Source organism: Rhineura floridana, chromosome 3 (assembly GCF_030035675.1).
Source record: "Rhineura floridana isolate rRhiFlo1 chromosome 3, rRhiFlo1.hap2, whole genome shotgun sequence".
In the NCBI taxonomy this organism is placed as follows: Eukaryota; Metazoa; Chordata; class Lepidosauria; order Squamata; family Rhineuridae; genus Rhineura; species Rhineura floridana.
Window position 1 is genome coordinate 74,653,912 of NC_084482.1, and position 27,116 is coordinate 74,681,027.

General features: G+C 45.5%; 1 protein-coding gene across 4 annotated transcripts in view; it reads right to left on the reverse strand.

Moving 5' to 3' along the window:
• Nucleotides 1–27,116, reverse strand: part of LOC133380072 (transitional endoplasmic reticulum ATPase-like) — a 40,042-nt gene that overhangs the window by 3,784 nt on the left and 9,142 nt on the right. The window contains exons 1-14 of one of the 4 annotated variants that reach the window (XM_061616605.1): nucleotides 21,178–21,350; nucleotides 15,490–15,601; nucleotides 11,911–12,083; nucleotides 11,330–11,472; nucleotides 10,241–10,371; nucleotides 9,606–9,737; nucleotides 6,518–6,620; nucleotides 6,045–6,178; nucleotides 5,506–5,641; nucleotides 5,029–5,141; nucleotides 4,085–4,249; nucleotides 3,363–3,485; nucleotides 2,318–2,530; nucleotides 862–1,040 (exon numbers count right to left, since the gene is read on the reverse strand). In XM_061616605.1, coding sequence (XP_061472589.1) covers nucleotides 862–1,040; nucleotides 2,318–2,530; nucleotides 3,363–3,485; nucleotides 4,085–4,249; nucleotides 5,029–5,141; nucleotides 5,506–5,641; nucleotides 6,045–6,178; nucleotides 6,518–6,620; nucleotides 9,606–9,737; nucleotides 10,241–10,371; nucleotides 11,330–11,472; nucleotides 11,911–12,083; nucleotides 15,490–15,601; nucleotides 21,178–21,197 — 1,877 coding nt within the window. In that variant the 5' untranslated portion in view covers nucleotides 21,198–21,350. Of the gene's footprint in view, nucleotides 1–861; nucleotides 1,041–2,317; nucleotides 2,531–3,362; nucleotides 3,486–4,084; nucleotides 4,250–5,028; nucleotides 5,142–5,505; nucleotides 5,642–6,044; nucleotides 6,179–6,517; nucleotides 6,621–9,605; nucleotides 9,738–10,240; nucleotides 10,372–11,329; nucleotides 11,473–11,910; nucleotides 12,084–15,489; nucleotides 15,602–15,709; nucleotides 15,763–20,854; nucleotides 20,966–21,177; nucleotides 21,351–27,116 lie in introns of those variants that run through there. The other 3 variants (XM_061616607.1, XM_061616603.1, XM_061616606.1) reach the window with 3 other exon arrangements.

Genomic DNA, 27,116 nt, shown 5'->3' on the forward strand with positions numbered 1-27,116 from the left:
GACTATTGGATTGTCTAAAGGCCTCCATCCCCAGAATGTAAGTCTTGAGTGCCTTTCTACCATCCAGTTTATGCCAGCAACACTCCCTGGGGTGTTGAGGATAAGGGCAAAAGGAGAGTAGGATTAACTCCTGCGATGCGTGGGAGGCTGAATTAACGTAAGGAAGGAAAGTATAGGCGAAACTGTAAAAATAAACCTGAGCTCAAAAGCAAGAAAGAGAGAGAGGAAAACATGTCTGCTTTGGGCAGAGATGAGAAAAACATGTCTGCATTGGGCAGAGGCTAAACTGATGGAGGAGCTTAAGTGAGGAGAGCCTATACAAGCCTTTGAGTTACATGTCCCCGCTATGGGTGAATTCGGAGACACAACCTTCCCTGGATAAGAGAGAGCCTCCCAAGTTAACCTTCTCAGGGTGCAGTTGGAAACAAAGCCTTTCTCTCACTGCTCAGTGAGAGACAGAGACACTAACTGGAAGGCAGGCAGGCAAATGTGAGAGTCGGCCATGGAGTGTCATTGGGGGGTGGTGTGGCCTGCGGAGGGCTGTGTGACTGCAAAGACCTTCACATTCTGGATCTGGAAGCCTTGAAGCCTAGATCCAATCAAGCGGTTCCTCCTCACTGCTGTAGGGGCTCATCTCCCATGAACTGGTCCCGGTCTAATTCTTTCCCAACAAGACTTAGTTTCACCTCACCCTAGTGAGCACTGGGGTAAAACGGGTCAGAGTCTGAGGGTCGTGGCTGAGCTGGCACTCAGACAAATAGACTGGTGTTGCTCATATATGATCAGAGTAGCTTTGTTTGAGAGGAGCCCCAAGTATAGTTCTTATGCACAATTTGCCGAAACATCTCCACCCTCCCTCACCTGTTGGTGGCACCTATGATGAAAACAGTCTTCTTGTTGGTCATGCCATCCATCTCTGTGAGTATTTGGTTGATGACACGGTCAGCTGCACCTCCACCATCTCCTGCACCACCACCCCGGGCTTTGGCAATGGAGTCCAGCTCATCAAAAAATAGGATGCAGGGAGCAGCCTGCCGGGCCTGGAGAAAACAAGTACCAATGGGAGCTGGATTAATGGAGGGGAAGAGATGAGACCGACCAAGGTTGCATCTAATGCTGGAAGGCCCTGCATCCTTCTAGCATCAGGCATCCCAGCACAGGGTGCACCAGCTACCTGTTCCTAAATACACGAGCTGAAGAAGTGAAATGAGGTGAGGGCTGGATGGTAGCCAAGCTGACCTACTGGCAATGGAGTTCCTAACCCAGTGGGTTCCCAAAGAATGTGTTAGAAATAAGTTAATTCTGGGTGAGTGGACAGACCTTCAGACTGCCTACAAGAATGGAATACAAGAACTGTGAAAAATAAGGGCTATAGAGAAATGGGGTATCTGTCCCAGTGTGGGACCAATAAGTCTATGAAACCTAACATACTACCAGTGACCTCCTTTAACAAAAAGCTGTGGAATTAGTGCCCTATAATTCCCCTACCATTTTTTGGTTCTTTCATACGGGCTACTGGCATGTAGCTGGACTCTCCAGTTCCTGTCGTCTCTGTTGGAAGGCGGGTCAAGAGCAACTTCTCTTTGGGTTCTTTTGTGTATATTCCAGAAGGAAGACAGAGTTAGGGTCCTCCAGCTGGCTAGGCTTGCCTACATTTACCTGAACTGTTCTCTACCTTACTTAGTTCCGTTGTAAACTGATATGCTCAGGGAAACTGACCTGCCCCTCCTTCCTTTGGGTCTTCTTCTTCGACTGTGCGAGGAGAGAGGAGATATCTTTGTCTTTGCTCTCTCTCCTGAGCCATGAGGGGAATACCCAAGTCTGGGCATTGCACCTCCAACTTAGTTAGAATTAGGTATGCCTTTCCTATCTATTGTGTATTTGTATAAATAAAGTAGCTTTTCTTAAGTCTCAGTGATCTAAATGCAGGGTAAAAGCCTGCTACTTAGGTAAATACACACACTGACACACACACAGCTCAGACACAGAGTATCTCTGCATGTTTCCATAACACTCTCATCATTCATTCACTTGATCATTCATAAAAATGTATATCATGCGCTTCATCACATGGTCTCCGCTTAGGTTACAACAAAGACATATAAAATAATCCAAAAACAATTTACAATGCTGCAGAATACCTCGTTTAAAATTCAGTATACAAATCCCTTTGTTTGACAACTTTGGAAAATACAGATTACTGCTGCTCTTCAAAGGCCTGACGAAAGAGAAATGTCTTTACCTGAAGCTGAAAACAGTATGCAGTATCTGTGCCCACCTGATTTCCCCTCCCTGCTCAGCCACATCCATTTTTTACCTTGTCAAAAACATCACGGACATTGGCCTCGCTCTCTCCAAACCACATGGTGAGCAACTCAGGACCTTTGATGGAGACAAAGTTGGCCTGGCACTCATTAGCAATGGCCTTAGCCAGCAGGGTCTTTCCACAGCCAGGTGGGCCATAGAAGAGCACTCCTCGTGACGGTGTCATTCCAAACTTCAGGAACTTGTCGGGGTACTCAACTGGGAACTGAAGAGGGTGAGAGAGTAAGGGGTTAAGAAACTGGGGGTCTTCCGCTTTCTAACCATACAGCCAGCACACTTTCCAGCTGTACCAGCCTTGAAATACTACATTACTGCTTCTCTTTCCTCTCTGGAATCTAGGGCCAACCGGTGTAATTTCTCCCAATCTGCCTGTGGAATATGTGCACCAGCCACCATAGTTCTGGAACAGGAATGGAATGAGAAAAGACCACATTCCTTTGAGACAGAGGGGTTGCATGTTTATCCTGTGTCTCTGCTCACTCATACTCTCCTTCCCCACACAGCAGCACTCAAAGCAATGTGCCGCATTTCGTTATGCACAGAGTGCCAAATGATTTCGTCCTCCCTATATTTCAGGAATATTCAGAGTTGTAGTACATCACATCACATTATCTGGTGCAATTCAATATGTTATGTTTAACCAGTTACCTTAGAAGTCACCTTTCTCACTATGTACTGTACCATCAATGTTATTAACTTCATTGGAGTGCTCCGAGATTCAAATTTTAAGTAGACAGGAGCCCATATTTTTGAAACTTAATTCCTTCTCTGGTCTGGCAAGAGTCCTGATTTATTGATGTTAATGAAGTATTGTATGGCCTATGCTGACTTGTGCTCTTTTGCAATAGTTGGATCTCAGCAATTTTAACTAGTTTTCATTTTGTCTTCCCCCCCTTTCAGTGTTATTTATCATTAAACATGCGTTAAGTACAGAAGCCTTTCCACAGAAATCTAAATGAAATGCTAAATACTGCTGTTGCTGATTCTACAGCTATGAGAATCTGGGCTGGGCTGAACCATACCAATTTCCTACTGACCTGCACTAGTTCCTGTAGCTCACGCTTGACTTCCTGCAGGCCTCCAATATCATCCCAGGAAACCTGTGGAACCTCCACTACTGTTTCACGAAGTGCTGAGGGGTTACTCTGGCCAAGGGCCCACTGCAAAACAGAAGAGAGCAAAGGCAGCAATGTGACTGACATGGTAGCATGAAGCATTGAAATTCTGTGTCACCCTGGACAGAGACTGTAGCTTGCTTGGATTCAGTTTCCCAGCTAGTTGTCCAAGATGAATCCAGGAACATAAGAAACTGCCTTATTCAGTTAGATCTGGCCACTGCTCTAACCACTGAGCTACGGCCCTTCCCCAATCAAGAACACTAAACTAAGCTAGCACAGAAATGCTGCTTACCCAAAGGAATTTAGTGTTCTGCAGACAGGCCTGGGGAACGGATTTGCAGTGAGGAACAGGGTGGGCCAGCAGTTTCAGTGGATGTGAAAACAATACACTGAGATATGGCAATGGATTTTCTAACTAATTTGCAAGGAAACTATTAGCAACATCAGCATTAAGCGGTGCTGGTCAGAGCCAAACTTTGGGAAGCACATAAGCTTTTGAGTAAAGCTGCCACTCTGTTCATTTTTAATAGATTATTCATCTTTTGAGAGCATAATAACCATAGAAAAGCAAGTTACTATGCTGATTTTTATTTTTTGGTATGTTAAGAGAGCTTACTATTGGATTGCTGTAGCTGACCAACCTGGAAGTCATCCATAGTGACAGCCATTGAATTGAGGATGTCAGCGTCGATTGTGTCATCCTCCAGGTCGATGACGCTCATCTTCTTGCGGATTGCTTGTAGTGCTGCCTCAGAACACAATGCTGCCAGATCAGCACCCACATGCCCATGTGTCTCGTTGGCCACCTGTAACCACAGACTGTGTATATTGGAGAGGCCTTTTATTTGGGTGGGTATGTGTGGAGGGTCAACTTCTTAGAGGACAATTCCTGAAGCAGATTCCTGAGAAAGTGAGCCTTTGCCAGGACCCAAAGAGCCTGTCATCACAGCTGGAGGTATAACCAGCTGTCTCAAGCAACACACACTTTAGCTGACCTCAGGCAAATGAAGAGAACCCTGCACTGTATAAAGGCATCCCCCAATACACAGAGTATTTTCTGGAACTGTCAATCTACTCTTCATTCACAGTCTCTGTACAAGGATATGCATGCTCTGACAAGCACACATAAGCAATCTCCAATGCATGCCGAGGATTCTTAAGACTCCTGCACACCCAGTATCCATAGTACCTAAGCACCTGAAAAACCTGAGCTCTTTTCTTTCATGTGCATCATCTTTGCACATAGGGCATGGGTATTGACGCCCCCCCCCAAAAAAACATCTGGGTCACATATGAGGTGCATCACTTGATGTGTGGATATGTGTTGATTAATGTGGGACGTGGCACTGTTGAAAGGCATTGCCTGAGATGATATGAAAGCTCTGTCTACTGTATTTGATCTGCGACGGCTCTTTAAGACATGCAAGTTATGTTGCGGTAATCAAGTGGTAAGTATTCGTATGTGTGATCCAGTATTCATGTGTGATCCAGCCTATACAAAGCCCTGAACAGCCCATGCATCTTTGTTTATCCCATGTCTCCCACTATGCTTCTCCACAGACCTCCTCCATTCCCTGTCCCTCACCCTCTCCAGGTCCACATCATCAGCCAGTTTCATGTTCTTGGTGTGTATCTGCAGGATTTCCAGCCTTCCCACAGAATCTGGGATCCCAATGTCAATTTCTCGATCAAAGCGCCCTGCAGAGGATAGAGGAGCACTGAGCCCAGAACTCACCAAGAACTAAATTCCTTAGTGCTGAATGTGTGATTTTGTTCATATAACCACCATATGGATGAGGAAACAATGAACCTAATGGAAAGGGGTCCGGGAAGTTAGGATGTGTCCCTTGGGATGGGTTGGTGACTGGAGAGGCTACAGCACTAATAGGCTAAACAGGAGTGCTAGAAGCTTGAAGTTCATAACAGTCAGCATCTTTAAGGCTGCCCTAGGAGCAATTTGTGACATTGGGACCCTGATTTCTTCTTCCATGGATTTAAGACCCAAAACCAAGGGCGGAGAATATCTGGGACAGACAGATGAGAATGTGAGAAAATCTCCTACCAAACCGACGCAGGGCAGGATCAATGCTGTTGGGTCGATTAGTAGCAGCCATGACTATCACATGTGAGCGCTGCTTCAGGCCATCCATCAGTGTGAGCAGCTGGGAGACAATGCGGCGTTCAACTTCCCCGTGTGTCTGAAATGGGAGTGCAAAAGTGAAAAACATACTAGAACGTGAGCAACTGCCCTCATGTCAATAATCCACACTAGGCGTAAAATTGTGGACACTGCACCTCCTACTGTTGGCTGTGCACAAGAGATAAACTGGAGATAGCAACATATAGAGACTAGTGTTGCCTCCAGACTGACAGTATTTTGTGGAGGGATTCAAGCGCATACCGGAACTTGAGGTTCATGTAATTAAAGTGGATTAAAGCGTCCTAGCACAACCAATCCACTTAATTAAAAAACACAACTGGACTTTTTGCAGTTTGAAAAGGGACGAGGAAATGCATTGAAAAGTATGGGATGAATGAATGACAGAAGGGAAGATGTGTAAGCAAATCAGGATGAATGTTCCCAGTGAGGCCATCTCTTACCTTCTCCCTCTTAGGAGCAATGGCATCCAGCTCGTCAATAAAGATAATGGCTGGTGCATTCTTCTCTGCCTCTTCAAAGGCTTTGCGCAAGTTGCTCTCTGATTCCCCAGCCAGTTTGCTCATGATCTCTGGGCCTGTAGAAGAACAGGAGATAGTACACAAATTAAAGTCCAGGATTCTTAAACAGCATCTTCTGTACTTCAGAGTAGGGAAGGAGAACAGTTAGAGAATGACTGGGGAGGCCCACAAACAGCATGCTACCAAGAAACACTATTACACTATTACCAATCCTGCTGTGCCTACTTTGGTCATAACCCACAGTCTGTAAACTTCCTGTACGCTGGTGTCACTTTAATCATCTATTAATCTATTTCTGGATGGCAGGAAGGACTGGAGGGAATGTGCATGATGGATGAAGAATGGAGTTTCCTAAGACCCACCCCCCTTTCCCTCCTCCATGTCACATTTCTCACCATTGATAAGGAAGAAGAAGGCTCCAGTTTCATTTGCAACAGCACGGGCCACAAGCGTTTTCCCAGTGCCAGGGGGACCATAAAGGAGAATCCCTCGTGGAGGCTAGAGACAAAGGAGAGGAAGCAGAGGAGTCATATAAGAAGGTCTTTGCAAAGTAATCAAGACCTTTGACAGTGAGGGAAATCAAATGGATTAGGAAAGACATTTTGGCAATGAAGCCATGGGAGCCTCCAGAGCAGGAAAGGGGAAAGGCTTTTGCTGTTTTAGGAAACACAGAAATTTCTACTTGGAAAGAAAGGTGGAGGGAACAAAACAGAGGGAATATTCATACTGTCTAAGGTAGAATGGATAGCCAATGGGGTACCCTCCAGATGTTGTGAACTACAACTCCCATGAGTCCCAGCCAGCATGACCAAAGGTCAGAGATGATGGGACTTGTAGTCTACAACTTTCTGAGTGAAATCAGAGTATCTGGATTAAAATGTACGGGGCAAGGAATAAAAGGAACATGGTAGTTGGAGTCTACTGCTGACCACCCAATCAAGGAGAAGACAAGGATGAAACTTGTGAAAAGCAAATTGCCAAATGTTTCGAGGAGGCATGATGTAGTACTAATGGGGGTCTTCAATTACCCCAACGTCCGTTGGGAGACAAATTCTGCCAAACACGGCCCCTCCAAGAAATTCCTGACTTGTGTTGGAGATAACTTTCTTCTACAGAAAGTGGAGTAAGCAACTAGAGGATCAGTTATCCTTGGACTTGATTCTAATCGAGATTACTTGGTAGATGAAGTGACAACTACAGGAACTCTGGGGGAAAGTGATCACGCTATACTAGAGCTCTTGATTTTAAAGGAAGCAAAAGCTGAGAGTAGCCATAAGTGTACCCTGGACTTCAGGAAAGCTGATTTTAATAAACTCAGAACAATTGTAAGTAAGGTTCCATGGCAAGAGACTCTAATGAGAAAAGGAGCCCAAGATGGGTGGGAGCTTCTAAAAGAGGAAATTCTAAAGGTACATTGGCAAACAATTCCGTCAAGGAAAAAGGGGAAAGACAGCAAAAGAAGTCAATGTGGTTCCATGGAAAGCTTAGAGATGACCTGAAAACAAAAAATGACACATATAGGAAGTAGAAGGAAGGCCAGGCCACAAAGGAAGAGTACAGACAGGTAGCACGGAATTGCAGGGATGGTGTCAGGAAGGCTAAAGCTGAGAATGAGCTGAGGTTAGCGAGAGATGCCAAAAGCAACAAAAAAGCTTCTTCAGGTACATCCATAGTAAAAGACAGAGAAAAGAAATGGTGGAACAGCTACTCAATGAGGGTGGCAAAATGACAACAGATGACAAAGAAAAGGCAGAGGTGCTCAATTCCTACTTTGGCTCAGTCTTCTTCTAAAAAAGGGTCTATGACCCTCCTGGGAAACATGAAGTTTAAGGGGCAGGATTGATAGACAAATGGTCAAGGAATATCTAATCTCTTTGAATGAGTTCAAATCTCCAGGGCTCAATGAACTGCATCCTAGAGTATTGAGGGAACTGGCTGAAGAACTCTCAGAACCGCTGTCTATTTTCTTTGTGAAATCCTGAAGGATGGGTGAAGTGCCGGATGACTGGAAGAGGGCTAATGTCATCTTCAAAAAGGGCAAAAAGGAGGAACCTGGGAACTACAGACCAGTCAACCTGACATTGATCTCTGGGAAAATTCTGGAGCAGATTATAAAGCAGTCAGTCTGTAAGTACTTGGGAAACAATGCGGTGATTACAAGAAGCCAACAAGAACAAATCCTGCCAGACTTACCTCATTTTTTGAATGGGTAACCTCCCTGGTAGATTACAGGAATGCTGTGGACATAATATACCTGTCAAAAGTTTGCTGAAGCCGAAAGTGCCCCATGATATTCTGGTTAGCAAGCTAACTGAATGTGGGCTGGATAGAACAGCGATCAGATGGATCCACAGTTGGCTACAGAATCGTACTCAAAGAGTGCTTATCAATGGTTCCTTCTCAAACTGGGGGGGAGTAATGAGTGGGGTACCACAGGGCTCGGTCCTGGGCCCAGTGCTCTTCAACATTTTTATTAATGGCTTGGATGAGGAGGTGCAGGGAATATTTATCAAGTTTGCAGATGATACAAAATTGGGAGGGATGGCTAATACCCTGGAAGACAGAAACAAAATTCAAAGGGATCTTGATAAGCTAGAGCATTGGGCTGAAAACAACAGAATGAAATTCAACAGGGATAAGTGCAAAGTTCTACTCCTAGGAAAAAGAGACCAAATGCACAGTTATAGGATGGGGAATACTTGGCTCAGCAATATGACATGTGAGAAGGATCTTGGAATTGTTGTTGATCACAAGCTGAATATGAGCCAACAGTGCAATGTGGCTGCAAAAAGGCAAAAAAGGCTGCAAAAAGGCAAATTTAGGCTTCATTAACAGAAGTATAGTTTCCAAATTGTGTGAAGTACTGGTTCCCCTTTATTCAGCACTGGTTAGGCCTCATCTTGAGTACTGCATCCAGTTCCGGACACTATACTTTAAGAAGGATGCAGACAAACTGTAACGGGTTCAGAGGAGGGCAAAGAGGATGATCAGGGGACTGGAAGCAAAGTCCTATGAGGAGAGACTGAAAGAACTGGGCATGTTTAGCCTTCAGAAGAGAAGACTGCGGGGAGATATGATGGCACTGTTCTAGTACTTGAAAGCTTGTCACACAGAGGAGGGCCAGGATCTTTTGATTGTCCCAGAGTGCAGGACACAGAGTAATGGGCTCAACTTAAAGGAAGGTGGATTTCAACTGAACATGAGGAAAAACTTCCTAACTGTTAGACTGGTATGACAATGGAAACAATTACCCATGGAGGTGGTGGGCGCTCCAATGCTGGAGGCATTCAAGAGGTGGCTGGACAGCTACCTGTCAGGTATGCTTTAATTTGGATCCCTGCATTGAGCAGGGGGTTGGACTCGATGGCTTTATTGGCCCCTTCCAACTCTATGATTCTATGGTTACCCCTGTTGTAATACATTTTATAAAGAATGATGAATGGAGGCTATTCTGTCCTGGTCTTCCCACTACCCCTGTTGTACCTTCACGCCAATAGCTTTGAAGAGCGCTGGGTGTCTCAGTGGCAGCTCTACCATCTCCTTGATCTGAGCTAGTTGTTTACGGCAGCCCCCAATGTCATCATAGCCCACGTCATTGAGGCTCTCCTCTTCATCCTGACAAAACAGAGAAGTATCTCGATAACAGAATACCCTTTCTGGCAAGGCCTATATAACAGTCCTCAACATGCTAGCTATGCTGAGGAGACAGGGCTCATGCCTAACTCTTTGTTACCCTCCAGACACTGCTGGAGTACAGTTCTCACCATCTCTGACCACTGCCCATGCAGGCTGGGGCTGATAGGAGCTGGGAGTCCAATCATACCTGGAGGGTCACAGGTTTCCCAACTTCTTCAGGGATGTTTATATTTTTTTTCAAGACACATGTCCACAGTGCTAATTTTTTTAAAATAAAATTTATTGAGAACTACAGTTATTTACATGTGTCAACAGAAACACCAATAAACAAATGAAACAATGCTAATTTTGTATGGCAGATCCCACCCTCAAAATCCTATGCCTCTGTGCAATCCAGATGGGAGAAGGTTTGAACATTAAGTACCCAACCATAGCCCTGCTGTACCATCTGCAAGATGGATCTATTCAGCCCCTACACAAACCTCTCGCTTGATGGGCTCCCCCTCACAATGGATGATGGTGTCGGGGGCGACAATGCAGTGGGGACTGGGATCCACCTCAACAACCTTGAACTCCACAGCCCTCATTCCACCTCGCACAAGAAAAATGTCACCTGGGAAGAAAAGAGAAAGTAAGTGGTTGACTCCAAAGGTTTCAAACCCATTATGCTAACTCGAGTTTAATCACAAAATGAAGAAGATGCCCAATCATAAAGGCTAGGATGTGGTGTTTCAGAGGCAAAATAGGAAAGACAACCCCTACAAATCAGTTGGATTGCCAAGCCCACCCCCAAACAATGCTCAGTTTGAGAAGACACTCTCCCTGCTGCTTAGAAGCAGAGCCAGTGCCAGGTTAGAGAGAACCATTGGCAAGGTGCCCTCCAGAAGTCCCCCTCCCTTGCACCTTCCCTGGTAGTCCTCCCCAAAGCTTTTCAGGGGCAGAGGGGCTAGGCAGTGGCACTAATCCAGCTGGCCAGGACTCCCTCAGCCCAGTGCTGTAAACAGAAGCTCTGGGCATTAAGGCTGTCAGTATGGTGTAGTGGTTAAAGTACTGGACAAGGACCTGGAAGATTAGGGTTCAAATCCCCACTGAGCCCTGAAGTTCACTGGGTAACTTTTGGCCAGTCATTCTCTCGCAGCCTAGTCTACTTCACAGGATTGCTGTGAGGATAAAATGAGGAGGGGGAGAACCATGGATACTACCTTGAGCTCCTTGGAGGAAAGGTGGGACATAAATGTAGTAATAAATAAAATAAAATAACCAAGATAGTACTGGCTTCAAACACCTAGCCTAGCATGTTATTTTACAGCACCAGGCCATTAAAAAATTGTGGGAGGAGAAAAAAGGAGGTAGGCATCAGCTGATGTGAGGTCTCAGGGGCCCATGGGCTCTGGCATTTGTCCCACCATGTTGAGAGCTTACTTAGAAGTTGGGCCTCATCAGAGGTTCCCCCTGTAAGTACTGTCTTCATTGAAATTCCCCCTCTCCTCAGCACTGCTTTCCTCCCACCTTAACCCTGTTCCTCATGAAAGGTCTAATGAGATTACCCAAGTAGTATTGTCCATCCTCACCTTTATGTACAGGTCGATAGGCCTCAAGGAAGTAGGGTTTGAGGTACACTTCAAAGAGATTCCCAGTCAAGCCTGTGATGGTGTCATCGATGGGCAGTACGTGGATCCGCTTTCCATACTTCACATCTGGACAGGCCTGCACACTGTTCAGCCGAAGACACAGCTAGGCTCCATAACGCAGCAGAGCACATGCGCACACCCACCCAAGCTGGAGCCACTGGCTGGGCAACCCACTATGTCACTTTGACAGTGGTCTTTACTAAGTGTTAGTATCGTCACCAAATTTCACAGATTATGTGTTGGACATCATAGTGTATATTAATTAAATAAGTATATATTCAGATGAAAACACATACACAGATTACTGGTAACAACGACTGTTTCCTCCAAACCTTTAAAACATTTAGACCCACAGTCTGTACTACAGAACTTCATTCTGAACCTTGCTGAGTGTGGCACAATTTGCCATTTTAGACCTCCCTCCACCCCTTGCAAGTGCTCTGTGGCAGCTCACATCTGCTGCCCTCCACATACAGCACTACACACTTTCCTGCTACTGATTCAATACAGATTGTCCTCACCTGACTACGTCTCCCAGACGTACACGGAGGTTGTTGCGGGTGACACGGTTCATGCGGATCTTCTCATTCTGGCAGGTGTCATCAGTGAGGACGATGCACACAGTCTCCCGGCGTTTCTTCCCCTTCAGCAACACGGTGTCTCCCCGGAACAAGTGCAGTTCCTCCATCTTGGCCTGCAGTGAATCAAGGACAGAACTGAAGCGAGCTCATTTTCCATTAGAAGGTAATATGCAACCATGTGTGTTTTTAGGATGTTCTTGTGTAGTCCATGTGAAATGCCTGCTTTTGCAGGTGGGGTGCCTGTGGTGTATTTGAGAATGTGGGTCTTGTAAGATGGTATTAGAATGTGTGTTGTATGTTTCTGCTTATCTGTTGTATGTGTTATTGCCTGTGTTCCAGAAGAAAATAAAGGGGGTGACTTTATAAGCTTTTCTGATGCTTATTGATAAATCTAAGATGCATTTGTGAGTTCATAAGCTCATGTCACCATTGGCATAACTGTGCACACATGGGTTACATAAGTATGTTTTTCAAACTTGCCTGTGCATCCTTTATATGAATGTTCAAATCACAACATGTTTGTGAGACAAAATGTAATGCATGCAGTTCTCAACTATAGTCTAGGAGAGGCAAATTGGCAATCTCTTTTGAATCTAATAGATACGAGCAATATTTATCTTATAGGCTAAAATCAGGTAACACAACCAATTATAACAATGAATAAATACATACATGAACTACTGCTGGTTATGTACCAACAATATCAGTTTTTTGTCACTAGTTGTCACTAGCTTGTCACAAACTTGTCATTAAAAACCATGGGTGATATTCAACTAACTTTTTGCACTAGTGATAAGAGTTAGTGCTAGTGCAATAGTGTTCTCTCGTCTCTCCCCACATGCACCCCATGCTGTCCTCAAATCTGCTCTGGAGGGTTGGGGGGAAATTCAGAACAGATTTAGGGGGCGTGCAGGGGGAGGAGAGGGGAAAGTTGTTACATCAGGCAAGGAGAAATCCTTGTGCTGATGGTACAATTGCCTTAGCTCTACGTTGAATACAAACCATTGTCAGTAGCCTCCAAGAGGACTTCTGTATCTTTAAAAGTTGTGCAGGGGGAAGGGAGAATTCCACCTTGTGGTTTTTCCCATTACAGTGTTGCAAGAACACTTGCACTTGGCTGACTTTCTCTTCTCCTAAAGATAGAGGATCAGTATCAGGCCCTGAACCTGGCAACCCTAATTGTCAGTGATTTTTATTTTTTTTAAAGGTAACACCAGGGGCAGGGGTAGAAGTGATTTTCACTGGGATTGTAACACTTGGGAAGGGGATGTTTAACCTTACCTTTCCCAGCCAAAATCCCATCTTGTATGGTCCCGCACCCCCTTTTAACAGAGTTTACCTCTTCATGTGAATAGCATGTGAAGGGGGCTTGACCATCATTGTGTTGCTGAGTAGTCAACTTGGTGGTCCCTTGCCTATTGCTGTGAAAGGGGGCTACCCACAGACAAGGATTACTGCAGTGCATTATACATGGGTCTGCCTTTGAAGATGGTTCACAAACTGCAGCTGCTGCAGAATTTGGCAGAAACTGAGGTAAAAAGGTGGAGGTCATCCAACAAAGCTCAAAAAAAGAAGGGAGGGAGCCCCAGAATGACAAAAAAGGACATGTGGAAATGTCAAAATGGTTTATTTACACAAATATATCTTAAAAAGTCTTTGTAAGAAGCCCAACGCGTTTCACAGGATTTGCCTAGATAAATGGAACACTGACTACAACACTTTTCTGAGAATACTTTGAAAAGAATCTTATCAAGATAATCTGTAATTGCCCCTGATGAAGGCTGCACACTGATAGCTGAAACGCGTTGGGCTTTTTACAAAGACTTTTTAAGATATATGTGTGTAAATAAACCATTCTGACATTTCCACACGTCCTTTTTTGTCATTCTGGGGCTCCCTCCCCTCTTTTTTCGAGCAGAATTTGGCAGCCAGATTGTCAACTGGGGCAGGATGGTCTGAACATATGACACCAATTCTGGCATGACTGCACAGGCTACCCATTAGTTTCCGAACTCAATTCGAAATAAATTGTTTTTATATTGTTTTAAATTTTAAAATTGTATTTTAAATTGTTTTTAAAATATGTGTTTTAAATTGTATATTTGTTTTAATTTTTTGATTGCTGTAAACCGCCCAGACAGCTTCGGCTATGGAGCGGTATACAAGTGCAATAAATAAATAAATTCAAAGTTTTGATTTTGACCTCTAAAGCCTTATGCGGCTCAGCATCCCAATACCTCAAGGACCGCCTTTCTCCACTTGAATTGACCTGAACCCTGCAATTGTCATCTCAGGACTTCTCTGTGTTCCCCTTCACAGGATATTTGGAGGGTGGCAACACAAGAAAGGGCCTTTTCAGTGGTGGCTCTCCAATTGTGGAATGCTCTCCCCAGGGAGGCATACCTGTTGCCATTGTTATTTATTTTTAGGTGACAAGCAAAAATCTTTCTTTTTACCTGGGCTTTTAGCCCTTAATTTGAAGGGCTTTGGGCACTGGTGGCCTCTTTTAGTGTGGCAGGTTTTGTAAGCCCTATCTTATCTGTTCTGATGTTTTTTAGGGTTTTTTTAATTGGTTTGTTACAACAATGATAAAACACTAAAACCAACTGTAAGTTGCTTTCGATCACATTTGCAAGGAAAGTGACTCAATAATAATAGGCAGAGGAGCTCCATATACATAGGAGACCCCAGAAATTTAGTTTGTGAGCTAAAAAGAAAGGGGAAAGTGATGGCCCAACAAGGACTGAGCGTGTTCCTTGCCTGCCACGAGACATGGAACACTGATGATGGTTAAACATGGGGTGTGTGTGTAAAAAAAAGATGGTGGGGGGCAGAATTAGATTATCTTTGAGAAAGGAATATGGTCAGAGGAAGTGCACCATGAGACACACACCCCTTGACCCCAATCTGCTTTCCATACCAAAGCTTTTAAGGGTTCTGACACCTTTATAAAGCTACACGTGTTGGGGATGGGGGAAAGGAGAGAAGCTTTATTAGGATTGGAGAAAGAGCGCTTCTTCCACTCCTAATTAATCACCCCAAGGTCTCTTACAGCTGTGAAGGTGCCAGAGCTCTTTAATGTATACCAGACTTGCGGGTGAAAATAGGGTTGTGGGACTTGTGTGCTTATAAGACACACATCTCTTGATTCCACTTCCCCTCCACACCACTATATGGTAGAAATATTGCCTTCCCCATGCAATATTGAACAGGTTTGGAATCATGGCAATCAGTCAAATGGGGCCATTATATTCACTGGGTGCATGACTGGAGAAAATGGCCTAGGCAGACTAGCTATCGAGCAGAGGGCAATTGTGTAGAACAGCCTTTGCCAATGTGGTGCCCTTCCTCCAGAGGTTTTGGACTACAGCTCCCATCAGCCAAACCTGTGGAAGGCACCAGGTTGGCAAAGGTTGGTCTAGAATGAGCAGCAGCAGCTAGGCTCCGTGTGGAACGTGAGGCACAGGGAAGCGGCTGGCCTACTGGAGCAGGAAAGGCAAGCAGTGGATTTATAGTTACCTGAGACAGGCTCACAATGCTATTGTCTTCATTGGCAGCTTCATCCACAATGAGGCGATTGGGACGATGCTTCTGGCGCAGGATGGCTGTGGAATAATCCTCTCCCTTGGGGCTGCAGAATAGAAGAGTAAAGAGGTCTCTCAGATCTATGAACATGGATATGCTATGGTAGAGGAAAGGTTCAGAGAGGCGAGGAGTCTACAATACATAGGGTGTTTACCATAGATATGCCAAGGGATACAGCTCTGCATCAGCCATTCCCAACCAGGTATCCTTCAGATGTTTTGGACTGCAACTCTCATCAGCCCTAGCCAGCACACATGGGCTGATGCAAAGGTTCAGAAAGGCAGCTCTACATGCACTGCAAACTAGGGTCAATCATGAGTTTTCATTTTTACCAGCAACCCAGGCTGTCTGTAACTGGCCTTTTTCTGTCTCTATGATAAATTGTTTAAAACAGGAATGGAGAATGTGTTCTCCCCCAGAAGTAGCAGCAAGCAAGCAAATAAATAAATAAATAATGTACACCACCCTTCCCCATGTTCGCAGGTCAGCAACCAATGGACAATGAAATACAGAATAAAAAAATCAGCAATAAAGCCATAAAACCATAAACAGCAGCAGCACAATAGAGAATCAATCATCTTATTAACCCTCAAATACCTAACTGAACAAATATATTTTTAGTAGGTGATGAAAAGATGTCAGTGAACGGAATGAGCATATTACAAAAAGATGCCAACAAGAGAAATCAGCAAATTGCCAGCAGGAGGCAATTCCAGTTGGGGAATCATAATTGAGAGAGCCCCACCATGACTCACCAGAACACATTAAGTATGAACTGTCAATAGGGCCCTGCCCACATATCTGAGAACAGGCTGACACATACAAGGAGAAGTGTTTCTTTAAGAACCCAGGCCCCAAGTAGTACAGGGATTTATACATCAAAGTGAGCACCTTAAATTGGGTCCAGTAACAAACAGGCAGCCAGTGCAATTCTTTTAACAGTGGAGTCACATGGTCAAAACTAGTTCTGCCTCCCAATAATCTGGCAACATCATTTCCTGCCAGCTGGAGCTCCCAGATTGTCTTCAAGGGCAACCCATGTGGAACACTGCTATAGTGTAATCAGGAGGTTACCAGAGCATATATTAACGTAGCAAGGCTATTTGGATCCAGGAAATGCCCCACCTGGCAAGCCAGCCTGAGCTAGTAGTAGATATTATCTGCCACCAAGGCTACATGAGCCTTGTATTCCCAGTATTCCCAGACTGTGCATCTGCTCTTTCAGGGAAAGTGTAATCCCAGCTAGAAGAGGCCTGCTACCCAAATCCTTGTCTTGGAAACTGCCCACCATCAATAAAGATTAAATCTCATCTTGAAATGGAAAATGGACTGCCTTCAAGTCGGTCACCAACTTATGGCGACCCTATGAATAGGGATTTCATGGTAAGCAGTATTCACAGGAGGTTTATCATTGCCTCCCTCTGAGGCTAGTCCTCCCCAGCTGGCTAGGAACTGCTCAGCTTGCCACAGCTGCACAAGCCAGCCCCTTCCTTGTCCGCAACTGCCAGCTGGGGGGCAACTGGACTCCTTGGGACAATGCAGCTTGTCCACAGCTGCACAGGTGGCAGGGCATGTAACCCCTGAGCCACTCACTGTGGGAGTGATCTTTAGCTGGCCCTTGACACCCAGGAGACACAAACGGATATTTGAACTCACAGACTTTGGATTCCCAGCCAGGCTCTCCTCCCCACTGTGCTATACCAGCTGTTAAATCTCAGTTTATTGACCCTCAAATCAATACATTATTGACTCCAGACTCTGGTCCAGCACTTCAACAGCCTGTCCTGATTCAGATGGAATGGAAAGATAGAAATGGGTCGGTGTCATCCACATATTGATGACATCATACCCCAAATCTCTGGATAACTGCTCCAATGGATTCATATAGATGTTGGACAGGTTCGTGCAACCACTTCTGTGCTGGATCCTTGCCAGGGATGGAACAGCCAGCTGGGCCAGGGAAGTGATTAATGTCTCTCTGAGAGAGGGGGTGGTCCCTGGCTGCCTGAAAGAGGCGGTAGTGAGACCACTCCTGAAGAGACCCTCCCTGGACCCAGAAAATCTTAATAATTATAGGCTGGTGGCAAATGTTCCATTCCTGGGCAAAGGTCCTTGAACGAGTGGTGGCAGGCCAGCTCCAGACACTCTTGGATGAGACCGATTATCTGGATCCATTTCAGTCAGGTTTCAGGCCTGGTTTTGGCACGGAAACAGCCTTGGTCACCCTGTATGATGACCTCTGTCGGGAAAGAGACAGGGGAAGTGTGACTCTGTTGATTCTCCTTGATCTCGCAGTGGCTTTTGATACCATCGACCATGGTATCCTTCTGGGACAACTGGCTGAGTTGGGAGTGGGGGGTACTGCACGGCAGTGGTTCTGCTCCTACTTGGCGGGTCGGCTTCAGAAGGTGGTGCTTGGGGAGCATTGCTCGGCACCCTGGACCAGTATGAGGTTCTGCAGGGGTCAGTTCTGTCCCCCATGCTGTTCAACATCTACATGAAACCATTGGGTGTGGTCATCTGGAGCTTTGGAGTGCATTGCCATAAGTATGCTGATGACACGCAGCTCTATTTCTCCTTTTCATCTTCATCAGGTGAGGCTGTCAATGTGCTGAACCGGTGCCTGGCTGCAACAATGGACTGGATGAGGGCTAATAAACTGAGGCTCAATCCAGACAAGACTGAGATGCTGCTAGTGGGTGGTTCTTCTGACTAGATGGTGGATGTTCAACCTGTCCTGGATGGGGTTGCACTCCCCCTGAAGGAGCAGGTTCGTAGCTTGGGGGTTCTCCTAGAACCATCTCTGTCACTTGAGGGTCAGGTAGCCTCGGTGGCACGGAGTGCTTTCTACCAACTTTGGTTGGTGGCCCAGCTATGCCCTTATCTGGACAGGAATAACCTGGCTTCAGTTGTTCATGCTCTGGTAACCCCCAAGTTAGATTACTGCAATGCACTCTACGTGGAGCTGCCTTTGAAGACAGTTCGGAAACTGCAGCTTGTGCAAAATGCAGCAGCCAGATTGGTAACAGGGACCAGACGGTCCGAACATATAAAACCGATTCTGGCCCGCTTGCATTGGCTGCCTGTATGATTCAAAGTGCTGGTTTTAACCTATAAAGCCTTACACGGCTTGGGACCACAATACCTGATGGAACGCCTCTCCCGACATGAACCTACCCATACACTATGGTCAACATCAAAGGCCCTCCTCCGGATGCCTACTCCGAGGGAAGCTCGGAAGATGGCAACAAGGGAGAGGGCTTTTTCAGTGGTGGCCCCCAAATTATGGAATGATATTCCTGACGAGGTGCGCCTGGCACCAACACTGTTATCTTTTCAGTGCCAGGTCAAGACTTTCCTCTTCTCCCAGGCATTTTAGCATGTGTTTTTAAACTGTTTTTTTTTAAGTGTTTTTAAATGTGTATATTTGTTTTTAATGTTTTTAATTGTTGTAAACCGCCCAGAGAGCTTCAGCTATGGGGCAGTATACAAATGTAAACAACAACAATAACAATAACAACAACAATAATAATAGCATTGGGGACAAAATGGAATCTTAGAATCATAGCGTTGAAAGGGGGCCTATAAGGCCATCTAGTTCAACCCCCTGCTCAATGCAGGAATCCAAATTAAAGCATGCCCAGCAGGTGGCTGTCCAGCTGCCTCTTAAATGCCTCCAGTGTTGGAGAGCCCATCACCTCCCTAGGTATTCTTGCAGGATCCTGCAGCATAAATGCCAATGGACCAAACAGAGGTCACCCAATACTATTTTCTGGTATCAGTTCTACAAACAGGAACAACAAGGTGCATCCTAATTCATTGAGCTGATCCATAAGGATATCATGGTCAATGGTATCAAAAGCTACTGAAAGAAATAATAGGGTTGCACTTCTCCTCATTTCTCTCTCTCTCCTGATAAAGGTAATCAATTAGGGTGATCAAAGTTGTTTTGGTCCCCAAACCATGCCTGATGTGAGAATTAAATGGGTCTAGAAGCTGTTGGACTCCAATTCCCATCAGCCCCAACCAATAGTCAGAGATGATGGGAGCTGCAGCAACAACAGCTGGAAAGCCACAGGTTCTGCATCCCTGACTTAAAATGCCACAGAATGAAGTGGGAACTGGACGGTGAAGTCATGGCTAATGCGCAGGGGTGTCTTTTCAGGGAAAGATTCACTGTAAACTTCAAAGGCCTAGACTTGGATACATTCCAGATGGGATTATAAAAAATAAAATAAGTAAGCCCAAACCAATGTTTTTTTATCTTAAGAGCATTTATTGTGGACACTTTTTCATATCTCATTATAACTGGAAATATAGATATTCCTGAAGAATAACAACACACTGCTATTTTATGTAAATAAATAAAATTAGTTTGAACTCGAGGGGAAGGAAAACTGAGCCACCCTCCCTGAATGGTGTCCAGGTTGCTGATATTGTAGGTATTACACAAGAGGTGCTTTTTGAAATTGCATAACCACAGCACAGCACTTATTTATCCCACTGGAAGCTGTTGCTGGAGTGGTGGTTTGAAGGCTAGAGAAACAAGCTATCCCCACAACAGGAATGTTATCTGGAGGAAAGACATCTGGCTCTGCAAAAAGAAAATATTGTGAACTTTGTAGGGTGGCTTTTTTCACACCTTCCTTCTTTCACACTGCAGTCTTTCAAGTTGCCTCCTCAGAAGTATGCCCCATTAAGTTCAGTGGGACTTACTCCCAGGTAAGCACACACAGGGCTGCAGCCTTCACCTACTTTTGCCATTTCCCTAGCAGAGAACCAGTTTCCATTTCCTTTATAGCAAATTCCAGAGGGGTAATAGCAGTTGAGTCTGATGCAGCAAAACCAACAGAACCTTGTGGCACCTAAATAACTTAACAGGTCTATTGTACCTTGAGCTTCTAGGCAAAGTGAGCTCTCATCCACATAAGCTAATACCACAATAAATATTAGCCTCTAAGGCGCCATAAGACTTCACATTGTTTGTACAGCTGATTCTGAGAGAGAGAGGAGGAACACAAACACCTAGTAGGGAGAGGAGTCATGTTTCCTAGAGTCTCGCGTCCAGGACAGATTCCACAACCTATAAATATCCCAGCAAGGCTCCTTTTCCTCCCCCATGCCCATGCCGTGCGATCATTGTCGGATATAAACATCAGCTGCCCCCTGGTCTGGCTTCCCAAAACAACCAGCTCTGGAAATAACAAGAAGAGCATTGACCCTCTGCTTCCATGCTTCGAAAAAACCGCACTCACGCAGAGGACACACGTATTAGCAACATCAAAACAAACACACACACCCCACTTTCAAAAGCTCTAGCGTTCCAGCAGCTGCTAAGCAAGCAAATTCTGAACTTTGGGAAAGTTTCCTCCAAACTTTTTCACGAGGCAAAGTGTAAGGCCCAAGCAGGGCTTTTCCCTCCTGTCGCCCCCTCCACCCTACCCTCACTAGGCCAGAGGTTTGAGCCCTCCTCGCCGCAGCTGTTCCTGGACCTTTAAAAGGGAGTAGACAATCCGCGCCTCCAAATTCCACCCAAATCCCAAACCGCCCCTCCCTCACGTAGCCCTCTCTGGCCAGGAAGCGGGAGGAGGGAGAAGTTGAGTTCCGCGCAAGACGACTTACTCCCCTCCCGTGGCGGGCATGCTGGCTGTTCTGGGGGCCTTTTCCTGCCTGCTGTGCCGTTCACGTCCTTTTGCTGCAAGGCCGCTGGTTCCTGTCCCCCTCCTCCCCCGCGGCCACCCAGGACACTACCCGAGTGCCCTGCTCCCAGCCTGCTCACGACAGTTGGAAAACAGCCCAGTTCTGCCACCCCCTCCGCCCCGCTTCCAGCCTGCTTCTGGCCCGCCCTCTCTTCCCCCTCGCACAGTCCCTGCCAGGAGATTCCCAAGCAGAAGACGTCTGAACACCGCCCTGTCGGTGCCTCAGCCTCCCCGTAGTAAACAGGCTTTGTTTTTGGCGAATTAAGGCAGCTGACGCGTTTGGGACTCGCCTAACCAGAGTCGTTGGTGCCCATTAACACCCCCGTGTCTGCGGCTCACTCTAGTAACTTTAGTGTAACAGAACCAAGATAGTTATTCCAGACTATTGCAAACCCCCGGCCCAGCTCGTATTAATCCCCCCTGTGCTGCTTTTCACTTGTACCAGCTCATTGGGGATCCCCCCCCCCATATGGGCAAGACGTTCATGTAGCAGAGGCAACAAGGAAGATGTCATACTTCTTTGCATTCCCAGCAGCAGCTTAGTGTTTGAAGGGCTCCTGCACATTAAACAGCCACGAGATTGTCTGTATACTATATGTTAAATTGAAAATACTCCCCATGCCATTCCGATGCTTCCCATAAGCTCATTTCAAAACAAAACCTTACAAAACTTAAACTCCTGAACTCAGAAACGCTTGCTTAACAACCCTCTCAATTTTCATGGTGATACACAAAACTGAGAGAGAACAGAGAGTTTAAAGTCTAAAAAGAGAGAGAGAAAACCCAGAGCCCTTTTGGACTTTTTTCTCTCAGAGTTCTCATAATCTGTTGAAATTCATTAAAATCAGCCATGTTCACAGAGTACCTGTGATCCTAACACTGACCTTGCCCCATACTCTGACCTTCATCATCTGCAGTTTAAAAGTTTAAAAAAATGCCTGGCTGATTTTTAATTAATTTAAGAAATTTTGGCTGGAAGCCAATGATAAGGCAGGCATGCTGAGTAAGAGCCAACTGTCAGTGTTCTAAAGGCCTCACAGCTGCTGGGCTTGGCTAATCAAGGGGCTGCACCCACACCAGACTTTGATTTCACTTAAGACAGTCATGGATTCCCTCAGAGAATCCTGGGAAGTGTAGTTTGTGAAGGGTGTTGAGAGGAGACATGTTCCACTGAGAGAGCTTCAGTGGCCAGACTGGTTTGACAGCCACTCTGAAGTCTGTGAGGGGAACTGGGTGTCTCCTAGCAACTCTCAGCACCCTTCACTAACTACACTTCCCAGGATTCTTTGAGAGAAGCCATGACTGTCAAAAGTGAAATAAAGGCCTGGTGTGGATGTGGCCAGGGACAGCTTTAGTTTAAATTTGGGTGGGAGGCTACATGTGCCTGCTGTAGAATAAAAAGGTGGAGGAAAGGCTGAAAAGCAATGATATTTTTCACAATGTTTTCCTTTTGGAAAGGAAAGGGGCTTCCCTTCTGCCCAGTGCCCACCCACCCAATCTCCTCCCCCCCTGCCCCTCCCCCAGGTCAGTGTTGGACTACAACCTGGGAGACCAGGGTTTGAATTCCCACACAGCCATGAAGCACACTGGGTGACCTTGGGCCAGTCACTGCCTCTCAGCCTCAGAGGAAGGCAATAGTAAATCTACCTCTGAATACTGTTTACCATGAAAACCTTATTCACAGTGTCAACATAAGTCAGGATTGACTAGAAGGCAGTCCATTTCCATTTTCAAACATGATTGCACAGAAATAAATCCCACTGAACTCAAAAAGTATGCAAATGATCAAACCAACCCTCCCTTCTCCTTTCTCCTAACCCCCCTTACCCCTCCCCTCCCCCTTCCTTTGCCCCTCCCTACCCATCCCCATTCCATTCCAATCCCCTCCTTCCCTTTCCCCCTCCTCCCCCTCCCCTTCCTCATCCCCATGGTCAGTTTTACCTATCTTAAGCATGATTGCAGGGAAGTAAATGCAATTGAACTTGATAAGCATGCAAATGATCAAACCTGCCCTCCCCTCCCCCTTCCTTTGTCCCCCTCCAATACGCTCCTTCTTCTTCCCCTTCCCCCTCCCCCATGGTCAGTTTTTCCTCTTCCTATCCTAACCATCACTGCATAGGAGTAAATCCCATTGAACTCAATAAGCAGGCAAATGATCAGACCTGCTTCCCCCCTCCTTCCCCCCTCCCCTCTTACTTCTTTCTCTTCCCCTGCCCACTCCAGCCCTCCCTCCCTCCCCTCCTGGTCACTTTTACCTATCCTAAACATGGTTGCATGGGAGTAAATCCCACTGCATTCAATAAACATGCAAATGATCAAACCTGTCCTCCTCCCCTCCCCCTCCTGCCTGCTCCCATCCCAGTCCTCCCCTCTGCATTTCCTCCCCTCCCTCCTCCTCCTCCTCCTCCACTCCCCATCCCCTGTGGTCAGTTTCACCTATGCTAAGCATGATTGCAGGGGAGTAAATCCCACTGAACTCAATAAGCATACAAATGATCGATCCACTCTCAGCAAACTTGCACAGGATCCCATTTCTTACCTCCCGGATTAAAAAGCAGGGAAATTCACTAATAGGCAAAAAAACTTGCAGTTTAAGAACATACCTATAGCCAAGAGATATTTCTATCAAACTTTAAAAAGCAGGGAAATTGGGCAGCTATAGTGAATGCTCCAGGGGAGCAGGAGACCTGAACTCCTCTCTGAGATATTGGACTGTCCTACAAATGTGTCAAAATGCAAACACCATTTGGGTTGGTCTTTCACAGTCCAATCTACTTCCTGTGTAGCTTGGAAGAACTTGGTAACATGTGCCTCTGAGCATATGGTGAGTGGTGGCAACACCTGCAACCAGCCCAAATAATAGAAAGAAGACATGGGCTGTGCTGGTTTTGTTTTAGCAGGCAGGAAGCAACATTATTAAGACAGTTGATATAGTTCAGATGGTCACTTTAAATGTGTCTGATTTACTTTGCAATTTTAGTGAAGTTTCCTATAGGAAATCATTTTCTTTTGTTTCCGTTTCTGTGAAGATGTGAAGTACAGCAACACTTTGCAAAATTTACACTAAAAAAACTCCAAACATAATTGTGGAATTATTTATTTATTTATTACATTTGTATACCGCCCCATAGCCGAAGCTCTCTGGCAGTTTACATCAAATAATGCCACGGACTTCTGCAGAATAGTCTCCAGTGGACCTCAGGAGTGTCTCAATTTGCACAAGATAAAACAGTGGGAGGTGAAATATATTCTAGCAAAATTCTAGGTGTGTTTATTTATTTATTTATTTAATTTATTAAATTTATTAGTCGCCCATCTGGCTGGTTGTCCAGCCACTCTGGGCGACGCACAACATAAAAACATACAATCCACATTAGGGTCTTAAAATTCCAACAATAACACAAAAATCTAACCCACCCCAAAGGCCTGCCTGAAGAGCCAGGTTTTCAGGGTCCAGCGGAAGCTCATCATGGAGGGAGCATGGTGGATGTCATTTGGGAGGGAATTCCATAGAGTGGGTGCCACGATTGAAAAAGCCCTCTCCCTAGTTCTCACCAGTCTAGCTGTTTTAACTGGTGGGACGGAGAGAAGGTCTTTTGAGGATGATCTTGTTGGGCGGCAACATTGATGATGCTGGAGGCGCTCTTTCAGATAGACTGGGCCGAAACCGTACAGGGTTTTAAAGGTCAAAACTAACACCTTGAATTGGGCTCGGAAAGCAACTGGTAACCAGTGCAACTCCTTTAGCACTGGAGTAATGTGGTCTTGCCGGCGGCTACCCTTAATCAGGCGAGCCGCTGCATTCTGTTCTATGTGCCCACCTTGCCTTAAATAAACTTAGTTTGTTATTTTTCTTATACCAGACTCTTAGTGCAATTTCTACCAAGCTGAAGTGTAGCTACTGCTTAGTGTTTACTGCATGCGCTTAATTCTGCAAAATACCATTATAATCCATAGATCCTAACAAAGGCCAAGGCCAGGGCCAACCCCCTCCACTCCCACGCTCACCCTTCTCTCCCTCCCTCCAACAGTCAGCAAAAGGCCCACCAGAGCCAAGGCCTACCTTCCCCACCACTGCCATCCTCCTCTCCAATAGTCAGCAAAAAGCCCATCAGGATCAAAGTATGCCCCCCGCGCCACTCTGTGGTTTTTACCCTTGGTCCCCCATGCAGCAACATACACACATACACCTACTCTGCACAATCAAATACTTAACTGAACTCACACAGAAAATTTGCTGCTGTTTTCAATGGCTGGCTGTAGAGAAAAAATCATGCATCCTGCTGCTTTAGCCTGCTGCTTGCAAAAGCGAGGGAACAGCAACGCAGACTCAGAGAGGAGCCAATGCAGATTACATATATATGCATCTGATGGGCACATATTGAAATACATTGGGAAGGCTTTTCATAGTCCTGCCCTAATACTATGGTACTTCCAATGCATTTCTGAAGGACTCCTCCTGATTGGTTAGAGCTTATTCTATGGGAAATAAAATAAAAATGGAGGAGCTAAGGAGACTCCTGCCCTCCCTAAGCCACTCCTACTGGCATTTTAACCCTGGAGACAGGAATGGGACTATAGCAGCGATTGTGATTGGCTGTGCTATGTAGAGATGATTGGCCAGAACAGAAGATGGACAGAAACAAGCCCAAAGTATCTCTAAATGTGAGATACACTTATAGGGCAGGTTAGGGACCAGACCCCTGCCGTAAAGCGGAAATCGCCGTAAAGCTGTCGTGCCGTAAAATCGCAAAATTGGCTTTAAAAAGGGGAATTTCCTGCCGAAGCATTAGTGGAACGCCGGAATGCGAAGTGCCGTAAGCGGGGCCCTACTGTACTGTAGTGAATATGAATGTAAGAAACAGAGAAAGGGTACTGGGCTATAGATAATGTACAAAATATGAATATAAGGAACAGAGCAGAGATTGGGCTATAGGTTTGGAGGGTTAGGGTGGTTAGGGTGGGCAATGCCCCACCTACCCTTAATGAGGGGTCTCCACTTGTATTTGGGAAACAATCAAGATTGTGCTCATTCAAAAGGAAGACTTAAAAGGTAAGTAGCTTAAACAAGTAAATAAAACATGAAGACTGCAGACTCTGTTTTGCTGCTAGCAGAGTCTACTCTAAATGCTATCTTAAGACTATTACAGACTTTGGTTTTTTTAAGTTAAGTTTTTATTTTCATAAACAAGTATTCAGATACTATCCTTCCTGAAGAGTGGTTAAAGGTAGAAAATCTACCATACATTGTTTAGTATTTCTTGGTGAACTTCTTTGTATGATTTAATTTGTTCCAGTACAACATGAAGGGTTTCCAACTGTCCATAAATTTATTTGTTTTCCCAAAGTCTTATAATTATTATCACCAATGTTTGGTTCCAATAGGTGGGCAATCATCGACAGTAAACTTTTTGCCATTAGAATATAGGCTGTCATTAAAAATTATTTACTAAACTTTTTTTTAAATTGTCTGATAATCCTAGCAACAAACTGCTTTCAAACAAATGGAAGACTTTGTATTGGGTTTTTGGTATAATTCTTGTCTTTTCTTTTTGCTTACTATCTGTCCTGCCCAGAGTCCGAAACACGAGACAGAGGCGAGGCTTGGTTTAATTCTAATTTTATTAGTGTGACGGTTACATCCAAAGCAGTGTGCTTCATACACCTGCCTACTCTGACACTACTTGTCCTAACTAGTCTAGCTAAGCAGTCTCTGCAGCGTGTGGGGAGAGTTGACTCAGCACTAGAGTCTGGGTGGGCACCTGCTTAAGTAGGGAAGGTCTTTGCCCGTAACCGATGGCTCCTCTGCAGTGCCACCCTCTGAGAGTCCCGCTTCTCGCGCAGAGTGAGGGGACCTGCCTC